Source organism: Salvelinus alpinus, chromosome 15 (genome assembly GCF_045679555.1).
Source record: "Salvelinus alpinus chromosome 15, SLU_Salpinus.1, whole genome shotgun sequence".
Taxonomy (NCBI): Eukaryota; Metazoa; Chordata; class Actinopteri; order Salmoniformes; family Salmonidae; genus Salvelinus; species Salvelinus alpinus.
Window position 1 is genome coordinate 56,257,990 of NC_092100.1, and position 25,150 is coordinate 56,283,139.

At 41.7% G+C, this 25,150-nt stretch overlaps 1 protein-coding gene across 5 annotated transcripts in view; it reads left to right on the forward strand.

The window, feature by feature from the left end:
• The window catches only part of LOC139540411 (membrane-associated guanylate kinase, WW and PDZ domain-containing protein 2-like), a 305,518-nt gene that overhangs the window by 109,388 nt on the left and 170,980 nt on the right, over window positions 1-25,150 (forward strand). For all 5 annotated transcript variants that reach the window (XM_071344211.1, XM_071344210.1, XM_071344209.1 and 2 more), the window contains exons 3-4: window positions 7,558-7,677; window positions 17,913-18,134. In XM_071344211.1, the coding sequence (XP_071200312.1) occupies window positions 7,558-7,677; window positions 17,913-18,134 (342 nt within the window). The remainder of the gene's footprint in view (window positions 1-7,557; window positions 7,678-17,912; window positions 18,135-25,150) is intronic.

Sequence of the window (25,150 nt, forward strand, 5' to 3'; positions counted from 1 at the left end):
ATACTTAACCTGAATCTTTATTAGTGAGAGCTTTGCAATAGCGATGGCTGGTCGACGAATCACGCTAAGATGATTCGTTGAGAGCCCCGAGACAAAAGTACAAAGGTCTTTTATAGCCAAGATACACCCCTTTCAATCTACATGACGAACAACAGATATATATAATGGATCACAAGGTTAAGATTTGTATGAAAGATACCTATAATACATAGCAGACAGTATCTGCTGTGTCAACAGTTTTCATTGTATAGAGACCAGTGTCTGTCTCTTCAACTCCAAACTGGAACCATCTCTCCCGGGTACGGTATAGAACATAAACATTAACTCATGCTCTGGAATTCTCTTTAGGTTTTATCACCCAAAAGACATGGTAAATCTCCTGTCAGTGTTTTCTCCCAGAGGCCCATCCTCAGTAGAACACACACACAATAGTTAAGAATACTCTATTCTGTTGCATAAAACAATCATTTGATGCAATACAAGTATTATAACATAATCTTGAAATGTTGTGTGATTTCTGGTGATTTTCTTACCAACGAAAGGTTAAAATCTCACCTTTCTGGTACAAATAATTATACATTGCTGAGGTGTAGTCGCTTTTGAGGACACAAGTTCAAGTACTAAGCACAAATATTATAGAAATATGAAAATATAACATGTACAGTTTTTCACAGGGGCTGTCAACCAACCTAGCTGGCTAGTTACCAAGCACCAACCTAACTGACTAGATAGCCTAGCTAGCTAGCTTCTTCCGGAAACAAACCTGTAAACCATCCTTTATGATGGCTGCAAATATCATTCTTGTTAGTACATCATGGCAGTGAAGTTGAACATCTCTGGCTGGCTGAATAGATGATTATGGGCAGACAGATTAATTGATACAGTATAATGAAGTGGTGTAGTGCACTTATTTTTCAGTGGGTATTGCATATACTCATTAATCCCCACAATGCTTATCATAGTAGTGGAGGCCTAGTGGATGTATACACCTTATCAATTAATACGGCTAATGGAACAGATCTGGGCCTGTTTTCCCAAAAGCATCTTTGGCTAAGTTCATTGTTAGAACCATAGGATCCTATGGTTCTAAGTTCAACTTAGCCTTAAAATGCTTTTGGGAAACCAGGCCCAGAATGTTTTGCTTAAACTGTTGATACACTTATTTTTTCACATTTCATGTGCAGCAATGTGCACACGGTGGTACGTCTTAGCGCAAATGTTTCAAAATGCAATTTGCGGGAAAACACCATTCTAAAATGGGCAACCACACATGCGAGCGGTTTCAGGGACAGAGATGCCGATTTCTGTTAGAAAGAGGGGACATCTAAAGATGCAACACCTATCATGGGTTGCTAATATGACTAGGATAATGCATTTGGCTGCTAGAGTAGACAATGAAAGAAAGTTGAAAGAGAACCAATAGGACAGGAGAACACACATGAGGAAGTCTTTATAAAATAATTGCCTCCACCTTTCTATTGTGGGACGGCTGGTTATATGAAGTAAAATGTTCAGGTGCAAACAATTAAGGAACAGGAAAAATATGGCGATGCTAACGACAGGCCTAACCGTCTTCTGGGTGATGGAAGGGCTTTCCCAATAACCTTCTCTATTAAATGTTAACTAGCTACAAAGTATTTTATGCATACCTGCCAGAATGATATCATGATTATTTGCACCAATCCACGAGCTATTTGTTTTGCAAACTCCACCTCATGTGCTACAGAAACTCCGCTATCCAAACAAGAGTGCACTAGAATTAAAGGTTAACTACACCATTTAAAAAAAATCTGAACTGGTTTAAGCATTGTTATGGACATCATTTTGGGGGGGGGGGATCAGAAACCTGTGAATTAATGACTCAGTTCACAGCCTCATTTATGTATCTGTTTCAATAGTAGGCCTACTATTAGCCAACTTGCTCAGTACAGCTTGGGTTGGCCTTGGGAGACCAATATGGGATTTATCATTTCAGGTCAATCTTTCACACAGGGTGCCTTTTCCTTCACCGGGCGGGCCCTTTAGTATTTTTTCGAGAAAATTAGAGGACAGTGCATTCGAAAATTATTCAGAGCCCTTGACTTTTAACACATTTTGTTACATTACAGCCTTATTTTAAAATGGATTGAATAAATACATTTCCTTATCAATCTATACACAATACCCCATAATGACAAAGAAAAACAGGTTTTTGGAAATTTTGGCAAATGTATTAAAAATAAAAACGTATCTTATTTACATACGTATTTAGACCCTTTGCTATGAGACTCGGATTTGAGCTCAGGTGTATCCTGTTTCCATTGATCATCCTTGATGTTGCTACAACTTGATTGGAGTCCACCTGTGGTAAATTCAATTGATTGGACATGATTTGGAAAGGCACACACCTGTCTATATAAAGGTCCCACAGTTGACATTGCATGTCAGAGCAAAAACCAAGTCATGAGGTCGATGGAATTGTCCGTAAACCTCAGAGAAAATATTGTGTCGATGCACATATCTGGGGAAGGGTTTCAAAAAATGTCTGCAGCACTAAAAGTCCACAAAAATACAGTGACCTCCACTCCAAACTTCCCCCATTCTTAAATGGAGGAAGTTTGGAACCACCAAGACTCTTCCTAGAGCTGGCCGCCCGGCCAACTGAGCAATCGGGATTGAAGGGCTTTCCAGAAGGACAACCATCCCTGCAGCACTCTACCAATCAGGCCTTGATGGTAGAGTGGGCAGAAGGAAGCCACTCACTAAAAGGCACATGACAGCACGCTTGGACTTTACCAAAAGGCACCTAAAGGACTCGCAGACCATGAGAAACAAGATTCTCTGGTCTGATGAAACCAAGATTGAACTCTTTAGCCTGAATGCCAAGTGTCACGTCTGGTGGAAACCTGGCACCATCCCTATGGTGAAGCATGGTGTTGGCAGCATCCTGATGTGGATATGTTTTTCAGCGGCAGGGACTGGGAGACTAGTCAGGATTGAGGGAAAGATGAACGGAGAAAAGTACAGAGAGATCCTTGATAAAAACCTGCTTCAGATCACTCAGGACCTCAGACTGGGGCGAAGATTCCCCTTCCAACAGGACAACGACACTAAGCACACAGCAAAGAGAACACAGGAGTGGCTACGGGACAAGTCTCTGAATGTCTTTGAGTGACCCAGCCAGAGCCCTGACTTGAACCATATCGAACATCTCTGGAGAGACCTGAAATTAGCTGTGCAGCGATGCTCCCCATCCAACCTGACAGAGCTTGAGAGGATCTGCAGAGGAGAATGGGAGAAACTCCCCAAATACAGGTGTGCCAAGCTTGTAGCGTCATACCCAAGAAGACTTGAGGCTGTAATTGCTGCCAAAGGTGCTTCAACAAAGTACTGAGTAAAGGGCCTGAATACTTATGTAAATGTGGTATATACATTTCACAACCTGTTTTTTCTTTGTCATTATGGGGTACTGAGTGTAGATTGATAAGGGAAAAATACTATTTAATCCATTTTAGAATAAGGCTGTTAAGTCACAAAATGTGGAAAAAGTTAAGGGGTCTGAAAACTTTACTGTATATGCACTTCTCCAGGGACCACTATACCACTGGTGTAATTTATTCATTTGGTTGCTTTGACCAGGAACCAAGGAAAGAAGGTGAAATGCTGTGGGCAGGCTGCTGACACACACCCTCACACACACACAGCTGTGCCCTCCTCCCCAGTGGGAATGCTGCAATGGATTTAGGAATTCCTGCTGCACTGGGATTGGCTCACAGATGAGATTAATGTTGTGCATGCCCCTTAGCCGGCCACACACAACACACAAACACACAATCAGACAGCTTACTGTGGAAACAGCAACATTGGAGAAACAGAACATTATTACCAAGCTGCAATTAACCCTGCTCTAAGCTCCAGACTCTGGTGTGTGTGTGTGTGTGTATGTGTATGTGTGTGTGTGTGTGTGTGTGTGTGTGTGTGTGTGTGCATCCATTTAGATGTTAATACAGTAAGAGAAGGGGATCCTATGTGACAATGAGAGGCAGTGCTTGCGTCTGTCCCTCAAGTCGGTATGTGTTTGCATGTGTGCCTGTGTGTGTGTCAAATCTGTGTGTGTGTGTGTGTGTGTGTGTGTGTCTGACTGACTGACTGACTGACAACTCACATTATACAAAAAGACTAGTCTCTCAAACCTTAGCTAGTAGGGATACTGGAACTGTGGTCTTGTTTTACATCAGATTGTTTCATTGAGTGCTTGTCAACTCTTTCCCTTTGTTGAGTATGTGTTTATATTCTATCTCCACATTTTCTGGCATTGTGGCCAGACAATTGTATTTTCTATAGAAAGAGATACAGTAAAAACTGTATTGTATGTGTGTGAAAAGCAGTTGCTTGAGCAAATTTGACAGAGAATAGAAATAAGCAATCCAATCAATGGATAGAAAAAGACAACGTAGACAACCCTCAATCTCTCGCTCGCTCCCTCGCCCTCTCTCTCTCTCCTTAACCAATCAGTGGTCTTAGCTGATCAATGGAGTTGCAAAGAAACCAACGCCATAGTCTTGAGTTTACAGTGTGCTTGAGTAGAGTAGAGCTTCCACTTGGCACAGACTCAAACACTGCCTTTCATTAGAACAAATCATCTCTAACTGGTGCATCTAAGCACACACACACAAACACACACAAACACACACACGCATTATAGCTCAGTGTTCAACACTATAGTTCCCTCTAAGCTCATCACTAAGCTCAGGACCCTGGGACTGAACACCCTCTTCAACTGGTTCCTGGACTTCCTGACGGGCCGCCCCCCAGGGGGTGCGGGTAGGCAACAACACATCCACCATGCTGACCCTGAACACGGGGTCCCGTCAAGGGTGCGTACTCTTCCCCTCCTGTACTCACTGTTCACCTATGACAGGGCACGACTCCAACACCATCATTAAGTTTGCTGACAACACGACGGTGGTTGGCCTGATCACCGACGACGACAAGACAGCCAATAGGGAGGAAGTCAGTGACATGGCAGTGTGGTGCCAGGACAACGACCTCTCCCTCAACGTCAGCAAGACAAAGAAGCTGATCGTGGACTACAAGAAACGGAGGACCGAGCACGTCCACATCCACATCGACAGGACTGTTGTGGAGCGGGTCGAGAGCTTCAAGTTCCTCGTGTCTAAATCACTAAGGAATTATCATGGTCCACACACCAACACAGTCATGAAGAAGGCATGAAAACGCCTCTTCCTCCTCAGGAGGCTGAAAAGATTCGGCATGGGCACTCATATCCTCATAACGTTCTACAGCTGCACCATTGAGAGCATCTTGACTGGCTGCATCACCTCTTGGTATGGCAACTGCTTGGCATCCGACCACAAAGTGCGACAGAGTGTAGTGTGTACGGCCTAGTACATCACTGGGGCCGAGCTCCCTGCAATCCAGGACCTCAACTCCAGGCAGTGTCAGAGGAAGGCCCTAAAAATTGTCAAAGACTCCGGCCACCCAAGTCATAGACTGTTCTCTCTGCTACCGAATGGCAAGCGGTCCGATTCATCAAGTCTGGAAATAACAGAACCCTGAACAGTTTCTACTCCCAAGCATTAGGACTGCTAAATAGTTAGTCCCGGTAGCTATTGGTTAGTTATTTAGTTATCTGCATTGACCCTTTTTGCTCTAACTCTTTTTTGACTCATCACATATGCTGCTGCTACTGTTTATTTTCTATCCTGTTGTCCATTCACTTTATCCCTACTTATGTACATATCTACCTCAATTACCTAGTATATAGCTAAGCTATTGTTACTCGTTGTGTATTTACTCGTTGTGTTATTACTTTTCTATTATTTATCTTTTTTTCTCTGTGCATTGTTGGTGTTGGGGTTCTTTTCCTTGTTCCTTGTCAATCATTGGCTCATTGGTGAAATTAGCATTATGACAATATCTTTAATTAAATCATTCAAAAACCTTTATTAATGCAATTGCAGACAGAAGTTGACAACAGGAACATAGCACTAATGTTTCCGAGTAAGTTCTGCAAAATAGAAAAGGTCCCAAGTTGCTTTTATCATGCTTGTAGTCAGCCCGCTGTGATGTAACTGCCTACGCCATTACCTTCTACTCATGAGACCAAAACCATGCCTACACAGCTATATAAACAAGACTTTTAGTGTTATCTAAAAGCATAGCAGTAAATGTCCAAGTTGATTTATAGTGGATTGTCTGACTAGTCTCTTATATCTTACACTCCCTGGGGGTCTCTGCATCTCTTTTATCTTTTAGGCTCTTCTCACAGACACCCTGAACTCACTCATCTCTCTTCTTTATAAGAGGCAGAGACTAGAAAATTACCGTGGAACAATGTTAAACCTCATAATGTATAGTGTTAATCCGTAGTCTAGGACCCTATAAATGTAAGGAGGGAGGGGTCTTATAACCTGATAATAATCTTATAAACATTTGGTACAGCCCCTATCATGACCCCAAGGTGAACCCCCGACATTGGGAAGGGCCTGTAAGTAAGCATTTCACTGTTAGTCTACACCTGTTATTTATGAAGCATGTGACAAATATAATCTGATTTGATTTGACAGACACATGCAAACACATACCGACTTGAGGGACAGACGCAAGCACTGCCTCTCATTGTCACATAGAATCCCCTTCTCTTACTGTATTAACATCTAAACGGATGCACACACACGCATACACACACACACACACACACACACACACACACACACACACACACACACACACACACACACACACACACACACACACACACACACACACACACACACACACACACACACACACACACACACACACACACACACCAGAGTCTGGTGCTTAGAGTAGGGCTAATTGCAGCTTGGTAATAATGTGCTGTTTCTGCAATGATGCTGTTTCCACAATAAGCTGACTGGCTGTGTGTGTGTGCACGTGTGCATGCAGTGCGTGTATCATGGCTTGTTAGTGGTCTGTGTGTTCACAAACATCCTCAGATTGATTTGCGCGTGGAGAATCAGCAATGTCGTTTGACAAAATGTTCTATACGTTGTTTACACATTTCTGTGGAAGCTGAAAAAACAAAAGCTCATCTTGTCTTATCCTATCTTCTCTTATAAACATACACCCAAGCCTAGCGTTTTGAAGGGCTCACGTTCACAAATATTGGTTCACCACTACACATCTTTGTAAGTATGTATCCGTTTAACCCTACTGCTTGGGTGGGGCCTTACAGCTCTCTTATTGCTTTCCAATCCATGTTGCAATAGCATACAATTATGAAATGGGTTTGGATTATTATCAGAAGTCTCTCTCTCTCTCTCTCTCTCTCTCTCTCTCTCTCTCTCTCTCTCTCTCTCTCTCTCTCTCTCTCTCTCTCTCTCTCTCTGACGCGTGCGATCCCTCAATTCTCTCTCTCTCTCTCTCTGACGCGTGCGATCCCTCAATTCTCTCTCTCTCTCTCTCTCTGACGTGTGCGATCCCTCAATACTCACTCCTCCTATTCCTCTGTGTCTGTAACGATTGACAATAAAGGAACGCTCTTCCTTTCCTCTTCTTCTCCCTCTGTAGGCACCACCAGGCTGCCAAAGGAGGGAGAGGTGCCGGGGGTGGACTATAACTTTGTGAGCGTGGAGCGCTTTATGGAACTGGAGCAAAGCGGAGCCCTGCTAGAGAGTGGAACCTATGAAGGTAAGTTCACTGATCCGCTACGGCTACACGAAAAACCGAATTCTAATCTAAATTAAGATAATGACATATCCAGATAGCAAAAAAAAAACATGTTTTTATCGTTTACTCGTTTTTCGTCTGTCGTGTTGCGGCTGCTTCCCAGGACCTACACACATCAAGCCCCTCTGAGATTTTTCATATAAATCCATGTTTTCTGTATTATAGTATAACATTTGCGCTAGCCGCTAATGCTACTCACTAACTAGCGAGCAAATATAATGGAGCTAGGGGGCAAATATGTCTACCCAAATTTCGCTCTAATACGGGCTGATACCAGTGGGGTGTCAGCAAGTTGTTTGTATAATGACAATGATAAGCATATTCTAAAATCTTTGTCTGAATCTAACATCTACCGGTATTCAAATGTAATTAGGGTCTCCTGTGAAACACTAACCAACACTTTGGTTCCTATCTGGTTACAAAAACTCCTACTGTACCTGTCTTTTTAATTTGTTATCATGCTAAACAACACCAACCATAGAATTAGAATAATCAAATCATATTGTATTAGTCACATGCGCCGAATACAACAGGTTTAGATAGACCTTACAGTGAAATACTTACTAACAAGCCCCTAACCAACAATGCAGTTAAAAAAATATGATTAAGAATAAGAAATAATGTTAAAAACATGTAGTTAAAGAGCACCAGTAAAATAACAATAGCGGGGCTATATACAGGGGGTACCGGTAGAGTCATTGTGCGGGGGCACCGTTTAGTCGAGGTAATTGAGGAGGTAATATAGGAGTTATTAAAAGAAGAGAGAGATGGGGGGCAATGCAAAAAGTCTGCCATTTGATTAGATGTTCAGGAGTCTTATAGCTTGGGGGTAGAAACTGTTTAGAAGCCTCTTGGACCTAGACTTGGCGCTCCGGTACCGCTTGCCGTGCGGTAGCAGAGAGAACAGTCTATGACTAGGGTGGCTGGTGTCTTTGACAATTTTTAGGGCCTTCCTCTGACACTGTCATTCTATTTCTATGATTGCAACAGTTCATCCAAGTACGTTTTATCTAATCGTAGGGGATCGAGGTCAGGTCGCATTAAGGGAGAAGGAACAGTTTGTTGCCCGCATCACTTGACTTCCTGCCTAGTAATAAAGATGTAATGTTTAGAGTGAAGGAGGAGACTCCACCCAAATTGGGGTATATATACTACCACTGTTGGAAATATGACTTTGTCTTATGCAGCTGTATGACCCAATGGGTGAAGAAACTTGGTTTAAGCTCTGTCAGTTTTACTCGGTTCATTTAGAACTTAACAACGCAATACCCCATAATGACAAAGCGAAAACAGGTTGTTAGGCATTTTAGCAAATTTATAAAAATGTAAAATGATTAAAATGATTCATCATAGCGCTTGATGGTTTTTGCGACTGCACTTGAAGAAATTGTCAAAGTTCTTGAAATTTTCCAGATTGACTGACCTTCATGTCATAAAGTAATGATAGTAGGACTGTCATTTCTCTTTGCTTATTTGAGCTGTTCTTGCCATAATATGGACTTGGTCTTTTACCAAATAGGGAAATTGGGCTATCTTCTGTATACCACCCCTACCTTGTCACAACACAACTGATTGGCTCAAACGCATTAAGATGGAAAGAAATTCCACAAATTAAGGATTAACAAGGCACACCTGTTAATTGAAATGCATTCCAGGTGACTATCTCATGAAGCTGGTTGAGAGAAAGCCAAGAGTGTGCAAAGCTGTCATCAAGGCAAAGGGTGGCTACTTTGAAGAATCTCAAATATAAAATATATTTTGATTTGTTTAACCTTGCACTGTTTTGGTCACTAAATGATTATATATGTGTTATTTCATAGTTGATGTCTTCACTATTATTCTACAATGTAGAAAATAGTACAAATAAAGAAAAACCCTGGAATGAGTAGGTGTGTCCAAACTTTTGACTGGTACTGTAGGTGTGCCAAGCTTGTAGCGTCATACCCAAGAAGACTGTAATCACTTCCAAAGGTACTTCAACAAAGTACTGAATAAATGGTCTGAATACTTATGTACATGTGATATTTCATTTTTTCATTTTTATACATTAAATAAAATATATAAAAACCAGTTTTTGCTTTGTCATTCTGGGGAATTGTGTGTAGATTGATGAGGAATTAACAAGAAAAATCATTTTCATAATAATGCTATAATGTAACAATGTGGAAAAAGTCAAGGGGTCTGAATACTTTCCAAATGCACGGTATATACCGCTGCATCGTGAGTTGGAATCCGGCCCACTTTCTGAAACTGTCTCTTCCATCTTTTTACTTTGGTCTATCCTGTCCCAAAAAAATAATAATATGAAAGGACTGCCCTCCTATAAGAGCGGATCTAATTCAGAAAAGATTGAACGGATGGTTCACTTTTTAGCTTATTATCGACATACACAGGTTTGTTTTCGTCTCATCCAAGTATCCAAAATCTCCTGTGTGGCATTCTTGAAGCATGTAGCAATGCTATTTGAAATGGATTTAATCAGATAGCAATGCATTCAAAAGCATTACAACGGCCATGAAGATTGCACTTCCCCCTCCTCTTGGGTTTTAATTTGCATTACAAATTGAGATGTAAGTGCCCGCAGGCACTGCCTGCCACCGAGAAAGAGGTGGTTTCTCCCAGTGGGCCTGAGATACGCACGCACGCACGCACGCACGCACGCACGCACGCACACACACACACACACACACACACACACACACACAGAGCTACTGGGTAAGTGAGCAACCAGATCGTCCATCTGTGGATCTCTGCCATGGTCTGAAGCCAGATGCACAGCCTTGAATAGCATCAAACCCAAGACATACACTATAATACGTCATAATGCCATGTGCACAAGTACAGTGAAATGCATTTCTTGCTAGTTCCAAACCCAACAATGTAGTAATCAATATCAATGTGGGACTGAAAATAACATAAGGTAGAACAACAATACATGATAAATAAAAATAGCTCTATTCAGGGTCAGTTCCAATACCATATTTACAATGTGCAGGGATACTGGAGTGAAAGAGGTAGATACAGTTGAAGTCGGAAGATTACATACACCTAAATTGGAGTCATTAAAACTTGTTTTTCAACCACTCCATAAAATTCTTGTTAACAAACTATAGTTTTTGCAAGTCGGTTAGGACATCTACTTTGTGCATGACACAAGTAATTTTTCCTACAATTGTTTACAGACAGATTATTTCACTTATAATTCACTGTATCACAATTCCAGTGGGTCAGAAATTTACATACACTAAGTTGACTGTGCCTTTAAACAGCTTGGAAAATTCCAGAAAATTATGTCATGGCTTTAGAAGCTTCTGATAGGCTAAATGACATAATTTGAGTCAATTGGAGGTGTACCTGTGGATGTATTTCAAGACCTACCTTCAAACAGTGTCTCTTTGCTTGACATCATTGGAAACCAAAAGAAATCAGCCAAGACCTCAGAAAAAAATTGTAGACCTCCACAAGTCTGGTTCATCCTTGGGAGCAATTTCCAAACGCCTGAAGGTACCACGTTCAAATCACGCACAGAACGAGCAGTATGGCTGGTGGCATTGTCATGCTGGAGAGTCATGTCAGGATGAGCCTGCAGGAAGGGTACCACATGAGGGAGGAGGATGTCTTCCCTCTAACGCACAGCATTGAGATTGTCTGCAATGACAACAAGCTCAGTCAGATGATGCTGTGACACACCGCCCCAGACCATGACGGGCCCTCCATCTCCATATCGATCCCGCTCCAGAGTACAGGCCTCGGTGTAACGCTCATTCCTTCGACGATAAACGCGAATCCGACCATCACTCCTGGTGAGAAAAAAACGTGATTCATCAGTGAAGAGCATTTTTTTGCCTGTCCTGTCTGGTCCAGCGGCGGTCGGTTTGGTCGGTTTGTTGCCTGTGATGTCTCGTGAGGACCTGCCTTACAACAGGCCTACAAGCCATCAGTCCAGCCTCTCTCAGACTATTGCGGACAGTCTGAGCACTGATAGAGGGATTGTGCGTTCCTGGTGTAACTCGGGCAGTTGTTGTTGGCATCCTGTGCCTGTCCCGCAGGTGTGATGTTCGGATGTACCAATCCTGTGCAGGTTGTGTTACACGTGGTCTGCCATTGCGAGGACGATCAGCTGTCCATCCTGTCTCCCTGTAGTGCTGTCTTAGGCGTCTCACAGTACGGACATTGCAATTTATTGCCCTGGCCACATCTGCAGTCCTCATGCCTCCTTGCAGCATGCCTAAGGCACGTTCACGCAGATGAGCAGGGACCCTGGGCATCTTTCTTTTGGTGTTTTTCAGAGTCCACTACTGTCCTGTTGATGTGGATGGGGTGTGCTCCCTCTGCTGTTTCCTGAAGTCCATGATCATCTCCTTTCCTTTTGTTGAGATTGAGTGAGAGGCTATTTTTCTGACACCCCACTCCGAGGACCCTCACCTCCTGTATGCCGTCTCGTCGTTGTTGGTAATCAAGCCTACCACTGTAGTTTTGTCTGCAAACTTGATGATTGAGTTGTGCATGGCCATGCAGTCATGGGTAAACAGGGAGTACAGGAGAGGGCTGATAACGCAGCCTTGTGGGGCCCCTGTGTTGAGGATCAGTGGGGTGGAGATGTTGTTTCCTACCTTCACCACCTGGCCCGTCACAAAGTCCAGGACCCAGTTGCACATGTCAGGGTCTCGAGCTTAATGACGAGTTTGGAGGGTACTATGGTGTTAAATGCTGAGCTGTTGTCAATGAACAGCATTCTTACATAGATATTCCTCTTGTCCAGATGGGATAGGGCAGTGTGATGGCGATTGCATCATCAGTGGACCTATTGGGGTGGTATGCAAATTGGAGTGGGTCTAGGGTATCAGGTAGGGTGGAGGTGATATGATCCTTGACTAGTCTCTCAAAGCACTTCAGAATTTAGTGCTACGGGGCGGTAGTTATTTAGTTCAGTTACCTTAGCGTTCTTGTGAACAGGAACAATGGTGGCCATCTTGAAGCATGTGGGGGCAGCAGACTGGGATAGGGATTGATTGAGTATGTCTGTAAACACACCAGCTAGCTGCTCTGCGCATGCTCTGAGGATGCGACTAGGGATGAAGTCTGGGCCGGCTGCCTTGCGAGGGCTAACACATTTAAATGTTTTACTGACGTTGGCCACGGAGAAGGAGAGCCCACAGGCTTTGGTAGTGGGCCATGTCAGTGGTACTCTATTGTCCTCAAAGCGAGCAAAGAATTTGTTTAGTTTGTCTGGGAGCAAGATGTCGATCCGTGACAGGGCTGGTTTTCTTTTTGTAGTCCGTGATTGATTGACTGTAGACCCTGCCACATGCGTCTCGTGTATGAGCCTTTGAATTGCGACTCTACTTTGTCTCTATACTGACGCTTTGCTTGTTTGATTGCCTTGCGGAGGGAATAGCTGCACTGTTTGTTTTCGGTCATGTTTCCAGTCGCCTTGACATGATTAAAAGCGGTGGTTCGTGCTTTCAGTTTTTTGCGAATGCTGCCATCAATCCACGGTTTCTGGTTAGGAAAGGTTTTAATAGTCACAGTGGGTACAACATATCCGATGCACTTGATAATAAACTTGCTCACTGAGTCAGTGTATACATCAATGTTATTGTCTGAGGCTATCCGGAACATATCCCAGTCCACGTGATCAAAGCAATCTTGAAGCGTGGAATCTGATTGGTCAGACCAGCGTTGGATAGACCTGAGCATGGGCGTGTCCAGTTTCTGTTTATAGGCTGGGAGCAACAAAATGGAATCGTGGTCAGATTTGCCAAAGGGAGGGCAGGGGGAGAGCTTTGTATGCATCGCGGAAGTTAGAGTAGCAATGATCCAGAATGCTACCAGCTCGTGTCGCACATTCAATATGCTGATAGAATTTAGAAAGTCTTGTTCTCAGGTTAGCTTTGTTAAAATCCCCAGCTACAAAAAATTCAGCTTCAAGATGTATGGTTTCCAGTTTCCTTAGAGTCCAGGGAAGTTCTTTCAGGGCAGACGAGGTATCTGCTTGGGGGGGAATATACACGACTGTGACTATAATCAAAGAGAATTCTCTTGGAAGATTATGTGGTCTGCATTTGATTGTAAGGAATTCTAGGTCAGGTGAACAGAAGGACTTGAGTTCCTGTATGTTGTTGTGATTACACAATGAGTCGTTAATCATAAGGCATACACTTCCGCCCTTCTTCTTACCAGAGAGATGTTTGTTTCTGTCGACGCGATGCATGAAGAAACCGGGTGGCTGTACCGACTCTGACAACATATTCCAAGTGAGCCATGTTTCCGTGAAACAGAGAATGTTACAATCTAACCCTTCGTCCACCTTGTTATCTAGAGATTGGGCATTGGCAAGTGATATGCTCGGAAGCGGTGGATGGTGTGCTCGCCTATTGTGTCTGACTAGTAGACCGCTCCGTCTGCCTCTCCTGCAGCGACCACGTTGTTTTGGGTCGGCCTCTGGGATAAGATCACATGTCCCGGGTGGAGGTCCGAACAAAGAATCCGCTTCGGGAAAGACGTATTCCTGGTCATAATGTTGGTAAGTTGACATCGCTTTCATTTACAATAGTTCTTCCCGGCTGTATGTAATAACACTTTAGATTTTCTGGGCTAACAATGTAAGAAATAATACATAAAAAAAACAAATAGCTGCATAGTTTCCTAAGGACCTGAAGCAAGGCGACCATCTCTGTCGGCGCCATCTAACTGTTATGTAAATGACTGCTGGCCTCACGGTAATTGACAGTTTATTACCATGAACAGGTTTAGCATCTCAAGGCACATAAAAGCAGCTGATGTGCTCATTTGGAGCATCTACATAATTCTTTACAATTAAACCCATTTAATATTCACCATCACAATAAATCCGTCATTTATTTTTAGCAGGTCTAAAAAAACATGATGATATGAGGAAAATGTATTTCAGAAGAACAGAATATGAGTCGGCCTATGTTATCTGCCTATGCACCATGCCATAGGCTGTAGGCTAGTTAATTTAGCAGACAAGATATGCTTATAAGTCCCGTGCCATTATTTGATTTACATGGTTTTATATTAAGAAGAATATAATTGAACTTAGCTTATTGAAATAGAATGGATATTTTTCTCATTCCGGAGCGGGTGTGCCTACGAAGCGGCTATTTTGAGCGTAAAAGTTATCATTTAAAACAGGTCCTCTACGCTAGATTGAGATTTATTTGGCAACTTTGGTTGTGTTGATACAAACCCTGAGAATGTCTTAGAAATCAAAACATATATGGGCTGCATGATGCGACTACAGGCTATTGAGGATTTGAGAAAGTCACAAAAAAGCTTGCGCTCTGGTCCTTGCCTCAGGCTCTACACGCTGTTCTTTCATCAAATGATCATATTTTCACCCATCAGAATATTCTCAATTGAATCTTGTCTTTACTAACATGTTCAATTAGATTCGATCTAGAATGACCCATTATGAAATGGGCAGGAACAGGGGCAGGCGGAGAAAAGATGAATAGCGAATGGAGGCCGCTTTCCGCAGTTCGTTTTTCAATCATGCTGGGTAGGCTATTCCGGTTTTAAAGTAGAGCATGTGCTTAATATTAACAGCTGAGAAATAAATATAGTAGCAACTGGGAACCTCCTCTTTTTATTGGCAACCATCAAAACTCTGCATTCACACGGGAATGGATATAGAAATGTGTGGCTTAAAAGAACACCATGCTCTCTCTGTGCCCTTGAGAAAGGAATGAAGGAGCGAGAGGAGATGGAAACGCATGGTGGTGCGATATTCTGTTTCTAAAGGTAATGTGTCAGCCTATTTATTATGAAAATATATAAAATGCCCTATTACTAAATCCAATACAAATTCACTGTAATTGTAGGCTAACTCTGTAAGCCGCCCTGCACAATCAATGAACAAACAGCTTTGCCAAGGCCTATATGTTCTCTCCCAGACTCATGGATAAAAGTTTGGAGCGTAAGGTAACAGTCCATCCAGTATGCATAATAATACAGTCCACACTCAAAGGCGATTACTAGAATGTATTTACTTTTGGAGTATATAGGCTAGACCAATTATGTACCAAAGATTATGTTTTTAAAAAATTATAATATTGTGCCATGCCTAAGTGGTAGGCTATTAGGCTATGTATTGTATAATGGCGCAATCATTATTTAAATTGCTTTTTTAATGGGCTTGGGCTCATATGTAAACCTATGCATAAGCTCGAATATGCAAAAAAACACGTTTTTGATGTGATTTACAAAGGCATTTGCATTGTTGTCAGAGTGGTTAGAGGGACAATAGAGCGCTGAGTACCAGGCAATTAGCGACCTGATGGTCGTTATAAAATTGGGGACTACCAACACATGTCCAGAGTGCATAAGAGAAGTGTACCGTGACTCAATGGTCACGTGGAATTTGACTGCGGTTATGACTCATGACTGCCAGAGTTTATTTTTTTAATGTTTATTTAACTAGGCAAGTCAGTGAAGAACAACTTCTTAATTTCAATGACGGCCTAGGAACAGTGGGTTAACCTCCTTGTTCAGGGGCAGAACGACAGATTTGTACCTTGTCAGCTCGGGGATTTGAACTTGCAACCTTTCGGTTATTAGCCCAACACCCTGCCGCCCCAGTGTGGGGTAATACGGTCACCGCAACAGCCCTAATCCCGAGTTCAAATCAGGTTAAGCGCTGCTTAGGGAGGAAGTGGCAGTGTGTGACGTCTGTCACATTTGAAGATCTGTTACGTGGAAGGAATATGTAGGATGCTCCACCACTACACTGCTTATACTTATACAGACAGGTTAGAGAGATGTATATGTGAAGGGATGTACAGTATGAAGCTTTATCTCAAACTCAGGGCATTTGGTGTGTGTGAGTGAGTGTATGTGTTTGCAGGTCCATGTGTGTGCATGTGTGTTTGCATGTACTTGTGTGTGTGTGTGTGTGTGTGTGTGTGTGTGTGTGTGTGTGTGTGTGTGTGTGTGTGTGTGTGTGTGTGTGTGTGTGTGTGTGTGTGTGTGTGTGTGTGTGTGTGTGTGTGTGTGTGTGTGTGTGTGTGTGTGGAGGGAGACAGAAGGCTTTCTCACAGCCTGCAATTAAAGGATCCTACTGCTTGGATAAAAGGAGTCAAATGCAACCGCTACGCCTGTGCTTTTCTGTGTTTAATCTGTCTCTCTCTCTTACTCTCTCTGATCTCTTTCCCTCTTTCCACTTCTTTATTTTTCTATTTCTCTCCTTCTCTTGCTCATTCTCTCTCTCTCTCTCATATTGAAGAGATAATGACATAAGACATCTCTGCCTCTGGCTCGCTCTCAATATTTAATCATAAAATGTATTTCCCCTGACAGAGGAAGATTTCATGTACAGATAACATACACATCACCATAGCAATGCCTTATTGTGCTTCGAAAGTAAAATATCGTGTATACAATCTACCTTGTATGACTGAGTTCTGTATGTTTTGACATGTACTGTTGCATGTCAGTCAAAGGTAACTGTGCTCGTCCATGCTGAATCTCTCATCTCCTCACTTGAGCTCTCTCCATCACCCTCAGCTTTAAACTCTGAACAGAGCCCTGTTGTGTGGCACAGAGTTACCCCACGCTCTCTCTATCTCTCTCATCCAGGACCTATATACTAACCAGTGTCAGACGAAGGCCCAAAAAATTGTCAAAGACTCCAGTCACCCAAGTCTAGGTCCAAAAAGGCTCCTTAACAGCTTCTACCCCCAAGCCATAAGACTGCTGAACAACTAAACTAATCAAATGGCCAGTAATCACCCCTCCCCCCTCTCGGATTATTTTCTATGCATAGTCACTTTGCAAATTACCTCGATTAATCTTTACCCCCGCACATTGACTCGGTACCGGTACCCCCTGTATATAGCCTCGTTATTGTTATGTGCATTTCTCGTGTTACTTTTTGATTGATTAGATTTTTTTTACTTAAGTTTATTTAGTAAATATTTTATTTACTCTATTTCTTGAACTGCATTGTTGGTTAAAGACTTGTAACTAAGCATTTCACGGTAAGGTCTGCACCTGTTATATTCGGTGCATGTGACAAATAAAAAGTGATTTGATTTGATTTTGATGTGCCCTGTCGATTAATAAATGTATTGGATCGGTGGAGCAATAGTGTGTGGCAACCTCTATTTCTGTGTTTTGAGTACCACTGGCCCGCACCTCGCTACCTCAATGTGCGTTTGTTTTCCCTTCTCTAGAGAACTTGTACGGTACTCCCAAGCCCCCAGCCGAGCCCAGTCCGGCGGCCCCTCCCTTGAATGTGAGTGAGGCGCTGCTGCCCGGAGCCTGGCCCAGCGCCCAGGGCAAGAGGAAGAGGAACCAGTCGGTTAGCAACATGGAGCAGCGAGCCAGCCTGGAGCTGCCTGAGGAGGACTGCAGCCCTCCCGTGGTCAACGAGAATGGCGTGGCCATCACGCCAGGTGAGGAACATTTAACTGAGCTCTGTCCAAAAACGACCCCTAGACTCTAGTCCTATTCTTAATTTCACTAATCACACAAACATACAGTGGCAGCCAAATACCTATATGAAAAGAAATCATGAAAATCAAATAATAATCTTGTATGGCAGAAAAGTATTTGTACAAACATCTAATAAGTAATCTAAAAAGTCACTAGGTAAGATTTTGCATTTTTGGCTTTATATGTCATTGGTATATTTGTTAACTTACAGTGCATTCGGAAAGTATTCAGACACCTTGACATTTTCCAATTTTGTTAAGTTAGTCTTATTTAAAAAAAATAATTACAATTGTCTTTTCCCCTCATCAATCTACACACAATACCCCATAATGACAAAGCAAAAACAGGTATTCAGATGCTTTATTCACACACATATATATATATACATTTGAAGTCTGAAGTTTACATACACTTAGGTTGGAGTCATTAAAACTCATTTTTCAACCACTCTACAAATATCTTGTTAACAAACTATAGTTTTGGCAAGTCGGTGAGGACACAAGTAATTTTCCCAACAATTGTTTACAGACAGATTATTTCACTTATAATTCACTGTATCACAATTCCAGTGGGTCAGAAGTTTACATACACTAAGTTGACTGTGCCTTTAAACAGCTTGGGAAATTCCAGAAAATGATGTCATGGCTTTAGAAGCTTCTGACAGGCTAATTGACATCATTTGAGCCAATTGGAGGTGTGGTTCATCCTGGGGAGCAATTTCCAAACACCTGAAGGTACCACGTTCATCTGTACAAACAATAGTTCGCAAGTATAAACACCATGGGACCACGCAGCCATCAAACCGCTCAGGAAGGAGATGCGTTCTGTCTCCTAGAGATGAACGTGCTTTGGTGCGAAAAGTGCAAATCAATCCCAGAACAACAGGAAAGGACCTTGTGAAGATGCTGGAGGAAACAGGTACAAAAGTATCTATATCCACAGTGAAACGAGTCCTATATCGACATAACCTGAAAGGCCGTTCAACATGGAAAAAGACACTGCTCCAAAACCGCAATAAAAAAGCCAGACTACGGTTTGCAACTGCACATGGGGACAAAGATCGTACTTTTTGGAGAAATGTCCTCTGGTCTGATGAAACAAAAATAGAACTGTTTGGCCATAATGACCATCATTATGTTTGGAGGGGAGGAGGCTTGCAAGCCGAAGAACACCATCCCAACCGTGAAGCACGGGGATGGCAGCATCATGTTGTGGGGGTGCTTTGCTGCAGGAGGGACTGGTGCACTTCACAAAATAGATGGCATCATCAGTATGGAAAATTATGTGGATATGTTGAAGCAACATCTCAAGACATCAGTCAGGAGGTTAAGCTTGGTCGCAAATGGGACTTCCAAATGGACAGTGACCCCAAGCAAACTTCCAAGTTGTGGCAAAATGGCTTAAGGACAACAAAGTCAAGGTATTGGAGTGGCCATCACACAGCCCTGACCTCAATCCTTTCGAAAATTTGTGTGCAGAACTGAAAAAGCGTCTGCGAGCAAGGAGGCCTACAAACCTGACTCAGTTACACCAGCTCTGTCAGGAGGAATGGGCCAAAATTCAACCAGCTTATTGTGGGAAGCTTGTGGAAGGCTACCCGAAATGTCTGACTCAAGTTAAACAATTTAAAGTCAATACTACCGAATAATAATTGAGTGTATGAAATAAATAAAAGCTAAAATAAATCATTCTCTCTACTATTTTTCTGACATTTCACATTCTTAAAATAAAGTGGTGAACCTAACTGATCTAAAACAGGGAATTAAACTAGGATTAAATGTCAGGAATTGTGAAAAACTGAGTTTAAATGTATTTGGCTAAGGTGTATGTAAACCTCCGACTTCAACTGTGTCATATATATATATATATATATATATATATATATATATATATATATATATATATATATATATACAGTGGGGAGAACAAGTATTTGATACACTGACGATTTTGCAGGTTTTCCTACTTACAAAGCATGTAGAGGTCTGTAATTTTTATCATAGGTACACTTCAACTGTGAGAGAAGGAATCTAAAACAAAAATCCAGAAAATCACATTGTATGATTTTTAAGTAATTAATTTGCATTTTATTGCATGACATAAGTATTTGATACATCAGAAAAGCAGAACTTAATATTTGGTACAGAAACCTTAGTTTGCAATTACAGAGATCATACGTTTCCTGTAGTTCTTGACCAGGTTTGCACACACTGCAGCAGGGATTTTGGCCCACTCCTCCATACAGACCTTCTCCAGATCCTTCAGGTTTCGTGGCTGTCGCTGGGCAATACGGACTTTCGGCTCCCTCCAAAGATTTTCTATTGGGTTCAGGTCTGGAGACTGGCTAGGCCACTCCAGGACCTTGAGATGCTTCTTACGGAGCCACTCCTTAGTTGCCCTGGCTGTGTGTTTCGGGTCGTTGTCATGCTGGAAGACCCAGCCACGACCCATCTTCAATGCTCTTACTGAGGGAAGGAGGTTGTTGGTCAAGATCTCGCGATACATGGCCCCATCCATCCTCCCCTCAATACGGTGCAGTCGTCCTGTCCCCTTTGCAGAAAAGCATCCCCAAAGAATGATGTTTCCACCTCCATGCTTCACGGTTGGGATGGTGTTCTTGGGGTTGTACTCATCCTTCTATTCCTCCAAACACGGCGAGTGGAGTTTAGAGCAAAAAGCTCTATTTTTGTCTCATCAGACCACATGACCTTCTCCCATTCCTCCTCTGGATCATCCAGATGGTCATTGGCAAACTTCAGATGGGCCTGGACATGCGCTGGCTTGAGCAGGGGGACCTTGCGTGCGCTGCAGGATTTTAATCCATGACGGCGTAGTGTGTTACTAATGGTTTTCTTTGAGACTGTGGTCCCAGCTCTCTTCAGGTCATTGACCAGGTCCTGCCGTGTAGTTCTGGGCTGATCCCTCACATTCCTCATGATCATTGATGCCCCACGAGGTGAGATCTTGCATGGAGCCCCAGACCGAGGGTGATTGACCGTCATCTTGAACTTCTTCCATTTTCTAATAATTGTGCCAACAGTTGTTGCCTTCTCACCAAGCTGCTTGCCTATTGTCCTGTAGCCCATCCCAGCCTTGTACAGGTCTACAATTTATCCCTGATGTCCTTACACAGCTCTCTGGTCTTGGCCATTGTGGAGAGGTTGGAGTCTGTTTGATTGAGTGTGTGGACAGGTGTCTTTTATACAGGTAACGAGTTCAAACAGGTGCAGTTAATACAGGTAATGAGTGGAGAACAGGAGGGCTTCTTAAAGAAAAACTAACAGGTCTGTGAGAGCCGGAATTCTTACTGGTTGGTAGGTGATCAAATACTTATGTCATGCAATAAAATGCAAATTAATTACTTAAAAATCATACAATGTGATTTTCTGGATTTTTGTTTTAGATTCCGTCTCTCACAGTTGAAGTGTACCTATGATAAAAATGACAGACCTCTACATGCTTTGTAAGTAGGAAAACCTGCAAAATCGGCAGTGTATCAAATACTTGTTCTCCCCATTGTATATATACACTACCATTCAAATGTTTGGGGTCACTTAGAAATGTCCTTGCCAATTTTTTGTCCATTAAAATAACATCAAATTGATCAGAAATACAGTGTAGACAATGTTAATGTTGTAAATGACTATTGTAGCTGGAAACGGACGATTTTTAATGGCATTTCTACATTAGCGTACAGAGGCCCATTATCAGCAACCATCACTCCTGTGTTCCAATGGCACGTTTTGTTAACTATCCAAGTTTATCATTTTAAAAGGCTAGTTGATCATTAGAAAACCCTTTTGCAATTATGCTAGCACAGATGAAAACTGTCGTTCTGATTAAAGAAGAAATACAACTGGCCTCCTTTAGACTAGTTGAGTATCTGGAGCATCAGCATTTGTGGGTTCGATTACAGGCTCAAAATGGCCAGAAACAAATAACTTTCTTCTGAAACTCGTCAGTCTATTCTTGTTCTGAGAAATGAAGCCTATTCCATGTGAGAAATTGCCAAGAAACTGAAGATCTCGTACAACGCTGTGTATTACTCCCTTCACAGAACAGTGCAAACTGGCTCTAACCAGAATAGGAAGAGGAGTGGGAGACCCCGGTGCACAACTGAGCAAGAGGACAAGTACATTAGAATGTCTAGTTTGAGAAACAGACTCCTCAGAAGTCCTCAACTAGCAGCTTCATTAAATAGTACCCGCAGAAACACTGGTCTCAACGTCTGAGCTGTTCTTGCCATAATATGGACTTGGTCTTTTAACAAATAGGGCTATCTTTTGTAAACCAACAATACCTTGTCACAACACAACTAATTGGCTCAAACGCATTAAGAAGGAATGAAATTCCACAAATTAAGGTTTAACAAGGCACACCTGTTAATTGAATTGCATTCCAGGTGACTACCTCATGAAGCTGGTTGAGAGAATGTCAAGAGTGTGCAAAGCTGTCATCAAGGCAAAGGGTGGCTACTTCGAAGAATCTCATATATAATATATTTTGATTTGTTTAACACTGTTTTGGTTAGTACATGATTCCATATATTTTATTTCATAGTTTTGATGTCTTCACTATTATTCTATAATGTAGAAAATAGTAAAAATGAAGAAAAACCCTGGATTGAGTAGGTGTCCAAACTTTTGACAGGTACTGTATATTTGTTATATATATTTTTATAAAATGTAATTGTTACTTTTGAGTTTCGTGTATAAGTTGTATATACTGTACATTATATTCAAAAGTATATGCTAATTTGTATATAATGTTTTATTTCAGGTATGACTTTCCACAGTTAGAAAACACATGCATTTTATAAAAAATGTATACTACTGTTTATTTATCCATGTATAAATTCTGCATGACACAATTTAAGAGTCAAATTAATCCTTAACTGGTCTGTTATAAGAAAAAGCATGATGAATTATCTGGCAACCTGTTAAGTAGAACATTTTAATTAACAGATTACGATTCCCTGACAATGATGCCAAACGATCACTCATACCGTGTCTACACAGTGCTGGAAATCTTTAATATTTTTTTTTTACAATATGTACCCAACAAGCATGATAGCCTTTGGTAAATATTTCCCTGAGATATTTCCACAAGTGCAGTATAGTGCCTTCCAAAATACAGCTAGATTGAGAAATAGGCCTACTGTATGGAGGCCATGTTCAAAGTAACGGTCCAGTGTTTCCAGATTTGATTGAAATATGACCTATAATTAATTACAATATGAGTAAAATAGTTTTAGTTCCCCCCCCCCAAAATGTTAATTCAGTATGTTAAATAGCAGCTATTCTGTGTTGTAAAGTTGTGGCGTACCCCAACAACAGAAGGGTGAGGGCATATACCGGTCATAAAAAATATTCATGCAAGTAGACTGCTGATTGGCTAGCTCATCATCGTCTTCTATGAGGAAATAGACAATTAAAAAAAATATATAGATATAGATATATAGATATTTTCATTTTTTCCAATTTATGCTTTCCCCACAAATACAAGAATAGGATGAGTCAAAAACATCATTTAGTTATGAGTTGACAGAATATCAACTTTTAAAGTGAGATTTTCACTGACAGTTATTTTAACATTCTACGGTATATCCTATAGAGGCAAACAGCAGAAGGCATACTTTTGGGTGTCTTGGGTTGCTTCATTTAACTTAGCTTAACTTTGTTGTACTATGGAACAGAACAGTAATCTTGAAATATGATTAGAATGTGAAGTTTAATCTTTTGTATAATGAAACAATTTAAGTTTAACGATTTACATGATCTTTCCATAATGTCCATTCTGTTCTCTATTCAAAAATGTCCATTAAGCTTACAATCCACTCCTTATTCTTGGACATGGAACGCAGCTCAGAGATTTTTGTGTTGATAGCTGAGCCGAAGTTAACTGGAAGGGTGTTTGGCCACTTCTGGAGAGTAGTCCCTATGCTATAAAAGGGGAAAAGGAAATTAAGTAAACATTTACAATAAAGGATGAAAGTAAGTAAATGTACAAAGGCCTATATTCCTGTTAGCATTTTGATTTGTTTTTAAATTTACTGTAGATGGCGTCCAGCTTTGTTTTCTCTAGCGGCTGACGGTGTGGTCCACTCCACTTTGACATCCCCCGGAGTTTGCTCACCAGCAAGACCTCCACGGGATAGACAGCCGTGATCAATGTCCATACAAAGGCAGAGTTGGCATTTATAGCATAGGCCCAGGCCAGCTTGTCAACAAACACCCCTGTCCCTGGATTTCAACCTATTTAAACACGGAAACAGGGATGTTTTTTTTTTTATATTAATTTTATTTTCATCAAATAACATATTCAATAGAATAAAAATAGTTTGAATGTGTGAAAATAGATGAATGTCCCTTTAACGCCGATTACCTGATCTGAATCAGTCACAGGAACCGGAGATAAGGGGGTGGGGGCAGACGCAGGACTGGAGTGGGACGGAGCTGGGTTGTGCAGAGCCAGACGCAGGGTTGGAGAGAGCATAGCTGGGTTGTGCAGAGCCAGACGCAGGGCTGTAGAGGGAAGGGCTAGGTAGTGCAAGAGAAGCCATTTTACCTAGTTTCCTCACATATATGAAACTATATATGTGATATATATACATACAGTGGGGAGAACAAGTATTTGATACACTGCTGATTTTGCAGGTTTTCCTACTTACAAAGCATGTAGAGGTCTGTCATTTTTATCATAGGTACACTTCAACTGTGAGAGACGGAATCTAAAACAAAAATCCAGAAAATCACATTGTATGATTTTTAAGTAATTAATTTGCATTTTATTGCATGACATAAGTATTTGATCACCTACCAACCAGTAAGAATTCCGGCTCTCACAGACCTGTTAGTTTTTCTTTAAGAAGCCCTCCTGTTCTCCACTCATTACCTGTATTAACTGCACCTGTTTGAACTCGTTACCTGTATAAAAGACACCTGTCCACACACTCAATCAAACAGACTCCAACCTC